At 38.0% G+C, this 15807-nt stretch overlaps 1 protein-coding gene across 1 annotated transcript in view; it reads right to left on the bottom strand.

The window, feature by feature from the left end:
* The window catches only part of CNTN6 (contactin 6), a 90709-nt gene that overhangs the window by 52484 nt on the left and 22418 nt on the right, over window positions 1-15807 (bottom strand). Inside the window, exons 3-5 of the mRNA XM_074878736.1 lie at window positions 14494-14589; window positions 4988-5191; window positions 3368-3470 (exon numbers count right to left, since the gene is read on the bottom strand). Of these exons, the coding sequence (XP_074734837.1) occupies window positions 3368-3470; window positions 4988-5191; window positions 14494-14589 (403 nt within the window). The remainder of the gene's footprint in view (window positions 1-3367; window positions 3471-4987; window positions 5192-14493; window positions 14590-15807) is intronic.

Genomic DNA, 15807 nt, shown 5'->3' with positions numbered 1-15807 from the left:
AAATGTAACACACAGTTTAATAAATGTGCACACTAGACATGGAAACTACTTTGCTCATTTTCATTCCAGAAAATATTCTTATTTGTGCAACAGAAAAAAGTTATTTTGGAGGAAATCTAGGGAAAGAAGCACAGTGACTCGGTTGAACATAACTCTTTCCACGGTACGCAATCCGCTCAAATACATAGTGAACAATAATTTAGATGTATGGCATGATTAATATAGCTTGATCTAAAACATGACTTTTAATACTGGCATAGTATTAAACACTGTCAACATAATGAATATTAGTGCAGAACACAAAGCCTCATCTCTTATTTTAAATTGCCACAGGCTGCAGCATTTGAAATAGTCAAGCTACTATTTCATATTTCAGTTTTCCCTCTTTAAAAGAAGTATAAGGTGCATTTTTTTGCCTGTTTAGATTCCCCATGCCAGTCATCAGATAGTTGCACACTACTTACATTCCTCTTTGCCCAACTGTATTTCCATCACAATGAGGACTAATTTACTTTTCAAAATCTTCTCTACTATTCAGGCTCTCTGCTCTACAAAATAGGATTCAGGGACAAGAGCTGGCCCAAGCGCTTTTGTCCATTCGGGATCCATCCCTCCAAACCATCTTCCCAGAAATAAACACTGACTCTTTGGTCCCCTTGTATTTTTTCTTCCTCAAAACAAGTAAGAGTTTATGACTGGGCTAGAAGATAATTTTTGAGAGTCAGTCATGATATTTTCATGTAAAATGCAAAAAAAGAACTTTGCAACAGAGCGACATGGAATATACCTACCTCCGTGTGTCCCACAGCCTGGCTGACGTAGTGTTTCTTAGGTGGCTTTGAGTTCCCCCAGGTAAAAAGGCATCTTAAAACTCAGCTATAAATCTGGCCTCTTATACTTGCTCAAAAAACTTCCACATTTAAAACGCAAGGTCCAATAGGTATGATTTGCTGTTCCATATAGAAAAGAGATGCTATTTCTCTAAATACCATGAAAGTACTTTCATTTAAGACTTTTGGAGACCAAAACCACAGCAGGTTGCCTATAATCTGCCTTAGATTTGAAAGATTTCTGTTATTCATAGCGCAGAGGTAGTAGCAGCTGACAGCATTGTCTGAACCAGTGGACTAACAGTATGAATATAGAAAATTATGGATAATGGGAAAGCAGTTCTGAAATCCAAGAGAGATAATAACCGTTAGTGCTTGTGGCAGATCAGAGGTATAGCTCAACAAATGCTGAGCTGAATTGATTTTAACATAAACAGACAATAGTAGGGGCTAGAGTTTTAGTGGAATTTAGGCATCTAAAGGTGCAGATGGCCACACTGCTGCATTTATATGTGCCTAACTACAATTGTAAACAGCTGGAGGTAGGAAACTTCAAGCTTTTAACAATACCACTAATCACCTACATACCTTTAGAAATCTGCCCTTATCTATAAGTTAAGAGTATTTCACCTGCAATCTGTTTCTCTTGCTTTATTCACATACAAATGCCAGGTCTGAAATAAAGCTTTTTTCACTGACACGTTAGTGAAAATGTGGTTCAAGGCTCTGTTCAGAGAGAAAGAAAGCAGACTGAAAACAGTACAGTTCTGTACAAAAGAAAGCAGACTGAAAACAGTACAGTTCTGTATGAGACATCTAATCTATAAAAAAATCTAGAGAGGAGAAATTCTCCAGCAATGCCACTAAAGAACCTTTACTCACAGAGACCACCTCTCAAACACACACACTGGACTAGATGCACATTAGCTGTATGATATAAAAAAATTTTTGAAGAACAGATGGATCACTGGTATTTATGTAGTATGACTCCAGGGAAGTATGGCAGCACTGGTTGCAGCTGCAGTCCTATATATGAAGAAAATGTATATTAAAGCTGCATTAACCCTCTCAGCCATTCCATTTCCTAAGCACAGCATAGAGGGTACTGTGCTCTCTGAGGGATTTCATTATCTGTATGTCCTTTCAGTCCACCTTCTTGTTTCTCTCCTCAAGATGTTCTTAAAATGGCAAAACCTGTGTGCCACATTAACATGACCCGTCTTTGCCCCTTCAGTAAGAAAGCAGCTTTGTACATATTATTTACTCTGTTTTTGAAATGTTTTTCTGCAGTCAATGTATCATTGTTAAATGCTTTCCATGCAACAGATGGAAATATGAAATGACAATTTGAAATGTAAAGCCTGCACTGACTCACACACAATTAAGGAGGTATTTAAAGAGAAGTAGCTTGACAGTATTTGGAAAGGAAAATCAGCTTTAGCAGGAGTGTTCCAGTCTGGTACTTGTTTTTGGCCAAAAAAAAATGCATATGCCTTTGAATATGGCTCTGTAGAAATATTCTTCAGCCTTAAATAAAAATTAGCTCTAAGATTAGTTTATATAAAAATCTCATCTGAAAGGGAAGGCCATTTCCCATCTTATTAAGTTTTTATTTGCTTTATTTTTCTACTTCCCAGCATAGGTTCCAGAGGAACATTTGATTAATTTGTGCTGTCTGCAAGTCAGGTTTTTAACCTCTGGGAAAGCTCTAAACACTTTAAAAGCTTACAGCATTAAAACCGATTGTCAAAGTAAACTTAAACTAAATAGAGGTCAACAATCTAAGGTTATTTCAGCTTTTCCAGGGAAAACGGATGCTCATTGGAAAGACCAGTTTTCGTAGGCTGGCTACACTTACTCAGTTAACTACCTGCTCTTTGAACACAGAGCACCCCTTGCTGTTTGAATGCACTACTACTTCTGCAAATGAATACAACAGTGTAAGCAACCTAGGAAAATATATAGGCTACCACAAGCCTAATAAATTTGTAGATTTTAACAGGAAGGGCTACTGCTAGGGCTTCCCAGGGCTCCTCAGCATCGCTTTGGAGAAGAGGGTACTAAGAGCTATGTGAATCTGCTAGACCCATTCTAGACTGCCTATGTGCTCTTAAAACACAACCTGTTTCCCCAAGTTTCATTCTTAACAATGATACCACACAGAAAAACATTCCTGTTTTGATGCAGATCAGATGTGAATGTGCAGTTACACTGAATGCTGTAACCTGAGGTCAGATCTCATCCCTGAGTTAAAACTACTCTCAAGGAATATAGTCTTTGTTTTGGTTTTCCCTCCCCTCTTCACCCTTCCTCCCCTGCTTCAGGCTACAACCAAGTGAGCTTTAGTTATGCTACAGTTTTCTCATTTCCTTGGGAACATAATACACAGAAACAATCAAAGAAAGATAAGGTTGAAAAAGTTCTATAAATTCACATTCTGACCAAAAAAATTGTACTGTGCAAATTAGAAAGACTAATTGTTTCTCACTGTTGAACAGTGTTAGAACCCACATTTTAATAAAAGATGAAAATCTTACTTTCCAAGGGCAAAGCATTCCAGTTTAACAGATGAGCTCTTCGCTGCATATATTGTTTCTGGAAATCGTACTTCAATCTTTGGTTCGTACTCCCCCATCACACCTGTTGAACATCAAAACAGCTAGCACTCCAGTTGAGCCTCAGACCTGTCTAGTACAACAGAATTTCAGTGTGAAAGAAAGGATGACATTAATAATGTTAGAGCCTTATGTTCCACCCATGACAATCAATACGTGATGTCGATGGCGCAGGCTTAGCCTGCTGGGTAAAATTCAACCCAATGCTGAAATCTTATGTGAAATCTGTAAATTCTATGCGTTTGAGAACTGAAGAGTATGACTTGATACAAGTTCTACATGTATGTTACACTTGTGCATTAAGGTTTTAGAGATAGTGTAGTGTTTGCACCTCTTGTCAAGAGGTGTTAAGCAATGCCTTTAACATTGGTCACTTCACTTCTCAGGACACTGAATAGATTTGGGGTGCAAGAGAGAATTACAGAATTCTCTGTGTCCAAAGTACTTGTAAAACACTTAAGACTTTTTTAAAAGATCCAAATATGAGCTCCAGGCTTGAGAAACACTGACATAAATAGATGTAATGATCACATCTGATAAACTGGCTGAACATCTGATCAGCCACAGATAATGCACTATCAGTTTAAGGCAGATCCTACACTGAAAATGAACTGATGCTTATTTTACATTTAATAGGTATCTGGCTAACATGACACATACGATTTTCACTGTTGCCTTAGAGACTTCTTGTTTAGGACCCAATCCAGAAGGCAAAGTGAATGGGAGAAGATAAAGAGACTGACAGAACAAGTCTGAGAAGAAAGTAGGGTGATGAAAAGGAAGAAAATAGCCAGAAAAGATCTTAAGCATTTGCACTCAGTTTGTACCAAATTATTAACTTTTGAACTGTGGAACTAAAGCTTTGTTTTGGGTGATCTGATTGAATATGTTATAAGGCAGCACAGTCTCATAGTGGAAGCATTATTCTATCATGCACAGTTGAGTTTTATTTATCCTAGAAACATAACTCAATACAGACTTTTGTTACTGATTGCCACCACCGCTTTGCAAACAGTACAAGTATATTGAAATTTAGGTAAGCAAACTTACAAAACAAACTTTGTGTAAAGATTTCCCATGTATATATATTTCTCACTTTTAATTAGAAGTGTTGCCAGAAAGGTATTTGTATACATGCAGGTGAGTTTCTCACCTCAATGACTCACTTTGAAACAGCTTTCTAGATTTGATATTTGAGCTATACCTAGATTATAAATTTAGACAGCTTTGCCAGATTTAAGCCTCAACACAGGCATCCATAAGATGAAAAATATTAACGTACCACTTGACATTCTCTTGCTATTTTTCAATGACATTGAACAATGCTTTCTTTGCATATGTTTATATTATTGTCCCTGTCCTGACAGTTCAAATCTCATTTCAATCCAGCAGAAACTGTGGGATCAGGTCCCACTGCACAACTTTTTACAGGGAGCCTTTTACCTCCATGGGGATGTATAGCAGTATCAATTTCCAATAGCTGGAGTGTACTGGTTATCCTTGTGCTGCACGTTTTCAACCAAGCATGCCCAGATAACTTACCATCACTGCGGAGGGTGAGAGGAGTGGGTGGCCCCTGCACGCTTTGCTCTGCTTTAGAGTTCGTTACAACACAGGTGTAATTGCCCACATCCGATGGCTCTACTTTGGCAATGTACAGATTTCCGGTTTCTTGTGAAACAAAGCGGCGACTATCTTCCTGAACGTATAAGGTATTATTGTTGAAGATCCAGGTATAGGACAAGCCTAGAAAACACCGGATACATATCATGCACCCTTTCCAGTATAAACTGCTTCCCATTAGCGCTTAAGTGCAATATTGCCAGTTGAAAGAACGAGTCAGGTAAAGGGCAAACCTCTGGGGATGAACAAATTAGCAAAGGTAAGGTAAGCCTTGCTTTAGTTTTAAACTAATTTCAAGCCACTTCAGAAGGTCATGAAAGTTTTTGTCCCCTGCTACTTCTCATTTTCCTGCTTAGCCTGTTTTTAAGTAGGAATGGCAGCGCTGCAATGCCATGAGAAAGTTGTTTTAGTAAATAATTTCTATTTATAACACTTTCCCTCTGAATGTGCAGACAGTGAATTGCTGGTCAGTGTTACAGTTCCCTTCACTTTGAATATGGAAAAATTAAACTGGTAACATAGCTTTACCATGAGATTCTCATCAAGGGGGGAGCTCAACTGCACGCAAATATTTTGGACATTATTTAATATCTGATCCTATGGAACATTTGACCCTTCTCCTTATTTCCATGCTCACATCTGTTCCATGTTTCTTGTCCTATTCTGACTTCCTAAGCCCTTCCTGTCATATTTTTTCATATGGTGTTTCATAGTGCGTACCTTAATAATGTATGTCTATAGTCTAGGCAACTTAAAACTAATTTGACTAGGCCATCCTGGAAGGGCAGGTCTTCCTGTGAGTTTACCATCCAAGGACCCTGCTTTTCGGAAGGGTTTTTTGGCTGAGCCCTGTTATGCTGCCATCAGCACCAGAGTGAGCAGGCTCAGGGTGTAGAACAGGGCACGCTGCAGCACGAGGACACCTGAGGTGTCCTACCAGCCCCAACTGCGGCTGCTCCATGTCACTACCGCTGCCCAACAGCAGGAGCAGGACTGGAATTCTTTCTTTAATGAGGCACAGTAAATCAGAAGTTTCAAAATCTACCAGTTTAGCTTTCCTTAATTAAATGTATAATTCATAAGCTAACAGTGTTCTGCCAACAGCTTCATTTTTACACATCTCCCGCATCAACATTCCCATTTGAGAAAGATTATTTACGTTTCTTCCCCCCTCCTCAGTTACAACATGGGTACAGTATGGTAATAAGTCTGCAAACTCCAGTAGTTTTGTGGAGTTTTATGTTATCATCTTCTAACGTTTTAGGACTCTCATTAGAAATTATGCATCTCCAGGGAGCAATCAATGACACTTTTTATACTTGGCTAAATCCTGCAATAGGCTCTGTTTTACTACAGCTTAATGCTACACGTTTTTTCTGATGTACAGTAAACCTAGAAGATGCAACAATTTCTAAAATATTGTCATACAACATGTGTGTTTACATATACACGTGCATACACACAAGATAAAAGCACCATGTTTTCACATTTGCATCCCTGTGTACTTTTAAGTACCTGGTTAAAGCATGTATTTACAGAAGAAAATTTGGAGATGGGTGGGTTTTCCCACAGGGAGGATCAGCCTATAGCTAGATGTAAGTGATGTAACCAAGACCTGATATGTTTTCCAGAACATACTATATACAGGCTAGGTTCCTGTCTCAGGCACAATGTTTGATGACTAGTCTGGCTGGACAAACACACCAAAGTGACCCGTGTGGGCAAAACTCTGGTTTCAACTCTTTTTTTAAAAAAAAGTTCTCTAATCTGCAAGTTAGGGACTGTAGAGAAAATGCTGAAAATTTGCAGGGTAAATACTTTAATCTGTGTTCAGTTAAACAGTATGTTGTAAACTTGGGATTTCTGTGGAAGAAATACCTTGGATCTGCAACTCCCTCAGATTTCACAAGAACACCTGAGGGCTGTTGCCCTGATGTCCCTTTCATGACAGCTGGAACTCTTGTTTTCCTCCTCACAGAGCTACACAAAGGCACATATGGGCTTATGTGCAACAAAACTACTCCAAGGGGTTGAAGCTGACAACTGGATGCCCAGACTTCCATGACAGGATAGTGTATCTAATGAGAAACTGGTGGTAATTTAAAAAGTGAGATAATAGGAGAAAGGAGTTTGGAGATTCCCTTGCCAAAGTCCAGTTCTGGTGCTAGCAATTATAGGGCTCAAGAAAGCACCGACCCACTCTAACAGGGCACCACCGTACCCGCTAAGACACCAAATAGATGCCCATGAAGGATCTTTAAACTATTTTATGGCATGCAATCAAAAAACCAGATTCCTGCTGTAGGACCTGCTGATACAGCTAGCTTCTCTGTGTAGGACAGAGTATACAAATCCTAATAAAACTCTATTAAAATCAACTTTATCCTAACTGACATTCTTCATGAGGTCAATCTGTGAATTAATTAATCAGTAAAAGAGAGCCAGTCCTTGTCTGTCCTGCTTTCAGTTCTCAGGGGGTTCCAGTTGACTCGATCTTCCGAAGTTTCCAGTACTCTCTCCTTGTCTGTACTCCACCATTGCCTTAGGGCCTATTGATGAATTCTTCCATTAACTGGGAACAAGTGCAGTCCCCTCCTTTTCATATTTAAGTAATTTTCCCCCCCAGTATAAGGGATATAAACACTACCACTCTTCTACCTGCAGGTTCATCACCACCGATTTGCAGACCATACTTGCCTAGAGCCTAATTCAGCTCCACTAAACTCTGTGGAAACCCTAATTTTAATTGACTTCAATGGGAATTGGATGAAATCTCAAGAGAAAGGAACCAAACTTTGGAGGTCAAACTTTTTTTCTCTTCTAAGGCATAATATCAGCAGTCTACTCCAGTCTACACTCTTATACAGTGTCTTTTCTAAGAAAAGTTAAGTGACAACACCAACATATGTAATAGGTTTGAAAAATCTAACATGTTATAAAAGAAGCTACTATTATTACTTAAACATTTCCATTTCAGATCACTTTGAATAAATCAGATGTGTAGCAGATCCACTGAATGGGCAAAAGGCCCATGTTACCACTTCTAGGTTACATTTATTTGCATCAGTAAATCAGCAGCTGGGAAGAGTCTGGTGAAGGTAATGCTGAACAGAAGGTAGTAAGGGCATAGAAGGGAAATTATAAAGAGATAGTAACCTGCTAATAAAGCCTAGTTTAAATGGAGTTAAAAATTGCTGCTGCCAGATATTTTATGGAAGAACAAATAAAGTTACAATTATTTTTTAGTTTATTTTTGGTTTCCATTTAACCACAGGATTTCTGAAACAGATAGCAGATGGGATCACATTTCAACATGCCCTTGACAGTCTCAGAATTATTGAATTTCAGAGACCACTGTGAAAGGACTCCAGCATAAAAGGTCTTACACAAATCTTAGCCATTATCAGCACCAAAGATTTTTTGTGTGCTTTTTTTCTCTATTTCATTTTTTCCTTTGTGCACAGGCCTGTTTGGCTGTAACTTTCCCTCTGGAGTAACCACTTTTCATATGATGTTGAAGATGAATCAGCATGCCTGAAGCAAGGGAATAGAGGTTTCTCTGTACCAGACAAATTAGTCCAATTTTTCTATTGCTCTTCTCACTATAGTTAATGTGTGATGTTTTAGAAAAATAAATCTGTGGGGTAAAACTACACAGTGGGGCATAACAGAGAGAAGAAGCTGGGGAAGGGAGCCCTTCCAGAGATGTTCACTGATCACAGGGTGCCATTGTGTGTGGTGAGAAGCAAGTTAAAAGAGTAATTTCAGGTGAGTCTTTACTCCATGGTGCTTTAGATATGGACCAAAGAAGCAGATTTTTGTCCCAAATTGGGTTTTTTTTCCCCCATAAACTTTTGAAGGAAATAGTTTACAGTAAAAGTTGAGCTTGTTCCAAAGACAAACTATGATGTATCCCTAGGTTAGAAAAAAATTCTCAGCTTTATACCCAGAGAGAATCCTTATGATATGTGAACCTACAAATAATAACAATATAAAATTCAGAGCATTATGAAAATTTCAGGATTTAGTCCACAAAAACTAGTAATATTATTCATATAATTTCTACCCTCAATTTTTTAATTTAACACCTATGTGTCAAGGTGTTTTCTAAGACAAGCTTTGAAAACATTAATCACCTTCAGGTAATTATTTTTTTTTAATTCTGTCTAGCTATGGCATACTAAATATCACAGTGCCTCTTCTTTTCACATGTACAGCTGATTAGTCTCAGCCCAAATGAACATATTCAAACACTGAACACTGGAAAATTATATTTGCTTTCAGAAGACAGTGATCCCAACACTGTTATTGACTCTGTGAGAAGATGCCTTTGGAGAGCACAGAACTGCCTTTACTTTAAAGAGGCTACAAATCAGTGGAGGGATAATTACAACAATGGAGATTTTATTACGCATATGTCAGAGCATGAGCTATTTTATTAATGCTGCAATCCTAGGGTGCTTTTGGGTTTGTTTTTTTTTTTTTAATCCAAGGCAGGTGAATGTGGTGTCAGTCTCCCTTGTCATCCCAGAGGCCCCCAAAGGTGGGTTAACCCCACCTCAACTTCCAGCCAAGCACTGCTTGGTGTGCACATCCTGTATTTGGCCAGGCAGGAGAGCATTGCCTACGCCTGTCAGCTGTAAACACTTTCTTGCAGAGCACAGCTGGGAAAGAAGAACAGCTGATAATCACTCCTGATATACTAGTCTAGGGAATATAACATTTCAGTGCTTTCCCCAGCTCAAGCAAATTCAAATCAATACTGCTTGTTCTGCAGGAGAACAGCTACAGGCTGGTCTCAAGGAAGAGACTCTCCCCCTCCTGCCAGAGCTGGCAGGAAAGGATTAAAGATTCATAGGAGCATTGAGAAAGGGACTCTAAACCCATGACTAAGGCACTCCACTTTAGAAAGGGATATACACTTCAAACCTTTATTTTAAAATTATGCATTTTCTCAAGTAGACTGTTTAATATAAAATGCAGAAACAACCAGAGGTAGAAATCAAAGACACTTTTACATTAGACAGCACTGCTCATCTCATCCCATCCTCTCCACACACCCAGTTTCCTACATCCTGCTTTCATGTGCACCTCCTTCCCCACCCTTCTGATGGCTGAGAATCTGGCATATTCCCTCACTAAGCAGGTCCACAGAGCTCCTACTTCCTTAAGACTGTTTTGGTTTTTTAATGTAGCCTTAGTGTAGTAATGTCTGCATAGAAAAAAGCCTACAGACTCAGCAACCCAGCTTCAAACCCTGGCAGCTCTTATGCACAAGTAAATGCAAATGCATGAGTGATCCTGCTGCTCCTAATGAGATTAGGAACTTCCTTAAAGCTCTGCAGGGAGCCAGCTTGAAGAAAACAGGTCTATATCAGACTTCACTTTTAAGAAAATAAATGAATAAGTCTACCCCACAATCTTATGTCAAGCATTACCATTTAGGTAGTAGCTTCTTAATCACAGTCAGGTCAAGTTCATATATAACTACAGAAATGAAGATTTCTTCAAGCTTCCTCCTCCCTACATACTTTTCTCTACCCCTAGCTGTATATAAAGCACTATTTTTTGACAAAAAAATAACACTATATGTTGACTACAGAGAGAAAAAACAGCTGACCTAAAGAACTTAAGCTAGAGAAGAGACATGTCTAAGAAAAAGAAATACAGCTTACCTTCCCACCCCTGCACACCAGAGCCTTGCTAACAAGCAGAGGAAAATCACATGCTGAACTTTATAAGGTGTGTTAATGAGCCTCATAAATAACAACAGCTGAGGCTGGAGAGTGGCTGGTGTATAAATAGACAAGGAGGGCGTGGGTGAGGAAGTGGAGGGTTTAGGGTGGATTAGGTAGTATAGGGCAGCTTTGTGTGGTTGTTTTTTTTTTTTGTTTTTTGTCCAAAAGCTAATTATAGGCTTGTTTTTGTTTATTAGCTGTAGCAAGTTTTTAATGTCTTAGTCAAAGATATAAGCTCTGCGTTTAAAAGGTAGCTATTTTTTCTTTCATTGTTGCATTTGATCTTTGCTAAAAGTGCTAATATTTGATCATGACAACATAGAGTAGGTTCTATTTTGGTGTTAAATTTATTAGTGTTACTTTAACACAACTCTACAAAGTTCTTGTTTTCTGAGAGTTAATTTAAGGTGTAAAGCTCATGTGAAAGTTGTTGGAGCAACTCTCCTGTACTTTTTTCTTGTTTTTATCATGTAGCTGTCTAATATATTTGCTATTCCCTATTAGAGGGAAATCACCTATATCTCTTTTGCAAAGCAAAAATAGGTTATCAGTGTTGTCATAGTTAAGCAGCTTGTGTACAAAAAGCTGTGTACAGCTGTTCTTGTCAATTACAGCAGAAAACTAAGACTACCTAAACTTAAGCTTTAAATGTGTTCAATATTTTCAAATGTGATAAAGTACTTGCAGCATATAATAAACAACTGAGTGGTCTAATGATGGAGAACTTGATTTCCTGTCAATTTAGCAAAAAGCTTAACTTCAGATTGTTGGTGGTATAGGGCTAGATAAACTTGGTAATATGTTGATTTCTGTAGAGAGAGGTAGAAATAGAAGTGAAACACTTTTATAAATTCCACAAATGATAGAAATATTTCTTCAGCTCTCATTCTATTTACCTATTCCTACTTCTTGGTGTTATATGGGAAGAAACTAATTAATAAATAATAATTTCTTAAGTTCTTGCCCTTCTGTCTCTTCTATTGCTGGAAGAAGCAGATACAGACTTTCCAAGTTAATGGGAAAGCAAGAGGCTAGGGCATCCTATTCCAAAATAACTATATTAACAATAGCTGCTTTGAACAACTGCTGTACAGAGGTTTTCTGTCTCTTGTTTGAAGTAAAACAAAGGCAGTAACCATCAGAACCATGTTCCTCTTCCCCCTATGTAATGTTTGGGTAGGGCCAGGTCTGATAAGTGACTCATTCTGGGGAAAGAAGTGGCTGGTCTGTAGGAAAGAGTGTCTAAAGGCCTGGATCCTTCTGCTCTGGCTCCCTTGGATGTCTTTTCAATGACATGGATAACTTCTTCCCTAGACCATAGTTGGTGTTTTCTACCCAGGCAGTTAACCTCATTTTCCCTGTAAATGCTCATACCAGCAAAAAAGTCTGTATTGGTTATAAATTGTTGGATAGGAAATTCTATGAGCAGTTTTGTTTCCTAGTCTACAGGACACACTATGCAGCTTGTATTGCCTTGATGTTATAGGACAGGCAACTCTTTTCCTGCTGGTATGGTATATCTTCTAAATTCCCTGATATCTAAATAATTTGTCACATTTAAATTGTTGTGCAGAACACTTGTAATGGAAGCTGTATGCAAGGCTAGTAATCCCTTCTCCTGTAAGTATTGAGTCAGAGGTAAGGGTTTCAATTAAAAAGAGAACTAACTGTACAATCCTTTTTATTAAAAACAACTTCCTAATCATGTTGTGATAGTATACAGCTTATCATAGTTCACACCATGTACTTCATCCCCATGGCATATAATTTTGGATCATAAATGCAGTGTTTATGGATTATAAGAGAACTCAGTTTCTATTCTCTAGAGACTGGTTGTTTCAGATAATGTATTTTTCAGGCGTATTGGTCAACAGCTCACATTTCTAGCTGAAGAAACACTGTGGCAAAGGCTTTGTTCATGGATACCATTTTGTCAGTTCAATTAATCTGGGGTGAATTCACTTGTTAACTATTTATTTGTTCTGAATGTTTTCTTCTACTCATTCCTATTTGTCAAATTGTAATTTTACCCTACAGCAAGAGGAAAATATATAGCTTACTGACTTAAGGATGGATGTGTTGTCTTTCTGTCTGTCCTATTGATACATTTCAGGAACTCTTTCAAGCCTTTTCTGCCCTTAAGGACCAGGTTTCACTTCATCTCCTTGATTATATACTTCTTTCATATGGCTGTAAACACTAAGTGAACTGACATTTCCTCTCTGTTCAAGACTTGCAGACTTTAAATTGATTGATGGGTTTCTCTACATCTCTGATATACTGCATCCTCTTTATAGATCACTATTTACCTTCTCATGGGAATTTGTCTTAACTCTGTTTCTTTAAGAACAATTGAAGAACCATTGCTGAGAACAGGATGTTGGTGCTAGCACACTGAAAACTGCAGCTCCTGTGGATGTGTGGTCACTCCTGCCAAAAACAGGACACGGGTCATCTAAGAACTGCTGATTCTTGCTGTCCAGTAGAAGACAATTTGGTAACTATGCTGTGGATTTTTCCTATTTATTAACATACATTTGCTTTTCCAGGGTAAAATTTCCAATTGTTTTCAGCTAGTTATGTTAGGAAACCATAGTTCTTACTTCAGACTTCAAAAGAACTGAAGCAGTTTTGACCTGGGTTCTAAGAGCCCTGGAAAAAACTTGTGAATGTGTGTGGTTCAAAACTTACAAGAGCCACTGTTGGGGGGGGCGGAAATGTCAGATCACTCAAGAGCTTCTCACTTCTGGTAGGTACAAAAAAGTTTTAAGAAAAAAAAATACAACAGCAGTGTATATGTATGTTCAAACCTTTGTAGTGCTCTGTAAATGCTGATGTTGGGGGTGGTAATACACCTATAAAAAGAGAGAAAAGGAAAAGCACCTCATGCTTAGGGATGTCTAGATGAAGAGTCTGAAACATTATGCTAAATGCATTACTGGTTCATTGAATGTCACTTGGGGTTTACCTCATCCAGAAAGGAAGATGTCAAAAACAGCCTCATGGTTGAGAAGCTGTAGTAGGCAATGGCCACTGCTGCAGGGGACCCTCAAGTCAATTCCTCAGACAACTCCTTTTCATTCTTTACCTGAAGCACTGAAAATTATCAAACAACCTGTTCTAATCAGACCTTTAATCAGGGAGTTTATATCTTCAGAAGACCCTTCCAATTTAAGTTTTTTTATGACTTTTATAATTATCAGGAAGGAAAGAATCAGGTATTCAAGAGCAGAAGACAAATCTAATGTGTAAAATGCAGGATTCGTATAACACTGAAGGAGTAAGCACTAGAAGGCAAAACAGTCATTCCATTCAGACCTGAAGTGATTTTGATGTAGAAAGAGTTGCTGATGGTTGCTCTTCTGCCATTCCATATGGGCGAAGGAGCTGAGATAATAAGTTGTGTCAGGAGACAGCATGAAGGTCTAAAAGATTTTTTTTTGCTTGTGTCACCCAAAGAGTGATGACATGTTCTAGTCCCTCGAGTAACCATAGAATAATAAAAAAGGGCCCCCTAAGAAGTGTGAATCCCAGTGCCTTTTAAAGAAATGAAATCCAAATTTGTTGTAAACACACTTCATGCACAAATAAATTCCAGTGCTAATCAGGCAGGGAACTGCGCAGGCTACTCCTGAGTTATAGCGGTCGATGTTCAGGCTGCATACAATGTAAAGTTATTCATCATACCTCCGTAATGTGGTGGAGGACCACAGAGCAGAACCACTCCTTGTCCTTCTCTGACTGACACTGTGCTTCTGGTTTTCGTTTCAAAATTTTCAAGATCTTGAGAGAGAGGAGAAAACAAGCCCCAGTTATTACTGGTCAGATTTATTCCTAACTGTATCCCAAGCCATGCAATGCTTGTGTAACTCAAGAACATATTCTCATAGTCAAAAGCATAATATAATCTCAGTATGTGAATTGACATACTGTATGGAAAAATAGCTTGTCTACCCTAGTATCTAGTCCTTTGGCAATCATGAGATACCTATTCATAAAGCAGTTCTACTTTAACACTGTGAGTTTGTATTTACAATTCTTAATTACAAAGCTAGTGTATTATTCCATGACTTTTTCTAGCATCATTTTTTGGAGTTTATTAGACTCTTAATCTACATGAGTAGGAAAAAAAAATGGTGTTGTCTCTTTTTATAGAAGTGAAAAACAGGTGTGCTTTTCTATATATACAAGTGATAATTAAACATCATCAGGACTCCTGCAGAGTGTGTGTTTAAATGATGACAAAAGTATGTTGTATTCTTACTGAGTTTGTTCTGTCCTAAAGCTGGCTACAGTAAGTGGATATGTTTTAATTGGCTCAAACTTTAGCACTGGCTTTAAAGGGGAGAAAGGGGATACTTTCAGAAGGAAATGTGTTGATTTAGGGAAATCTCCTGTATAAACATGTCCATGCTTATCTCCCATAGGTGATTTTTATGGCTATTAATTTTTATTTTCTTACTGAATCTAATACCATACTCAATCTCCTCTGCTTTCCTCACATTTCACCGAGATGTAGAAGTGCTGTTGGTCTCATTCCCTTTAAACAATTCAATTACAAAACATGACACTATAGATGTACTTTAAAAAAATTATTTACTTTTTGATCCAGTTCGCTTTCTAATGAGAAGACTTACTACTTTTGTCAGAGTACTTTAGGAAGTGATTGTGTGAAAGACATTCAAAATATGTTATAATATATAAATAATACCATCTTCCCCTTAACTCTTTGTACCATAGTGTCGTACACTGCTTGCCTTAAGCTTATTTTATTTACCTTGCTGCAGATTCTTGTTTCAGTTGTTCCATTTTTCATCATCTGAACAACTACCTGATCCAGAGTTCAATAGAGAGAAACAGTTCTCGTTGGTCAAAGCAATAATGATTACTACCCGTACAGGCTCAGCTATTTATGTCAATATATCAATTTTCTCCCCCTTAGTTGAACTTTACACAGTTAATTTTTCTTTTCCTACTCTTCACCTCCTGTATATTGGTCTC

This window comes from Strix uralensis, chromosome 10 (assembly GCF_047716275.1).
Source record: "Strix uralensis isolate ZFMK-TIS-50842 chromosome 10, bStrUra1, whole genome shotgun sequence".
Lineage (NCBI taxonomy): Eukaryota > Metazoa > Chordata > Aves > Strigiformes > Strigidae > Strix > Strix uralensis.
This window is presented reverse-complemented; position numbering and strand designations above follow the sequence as displayed.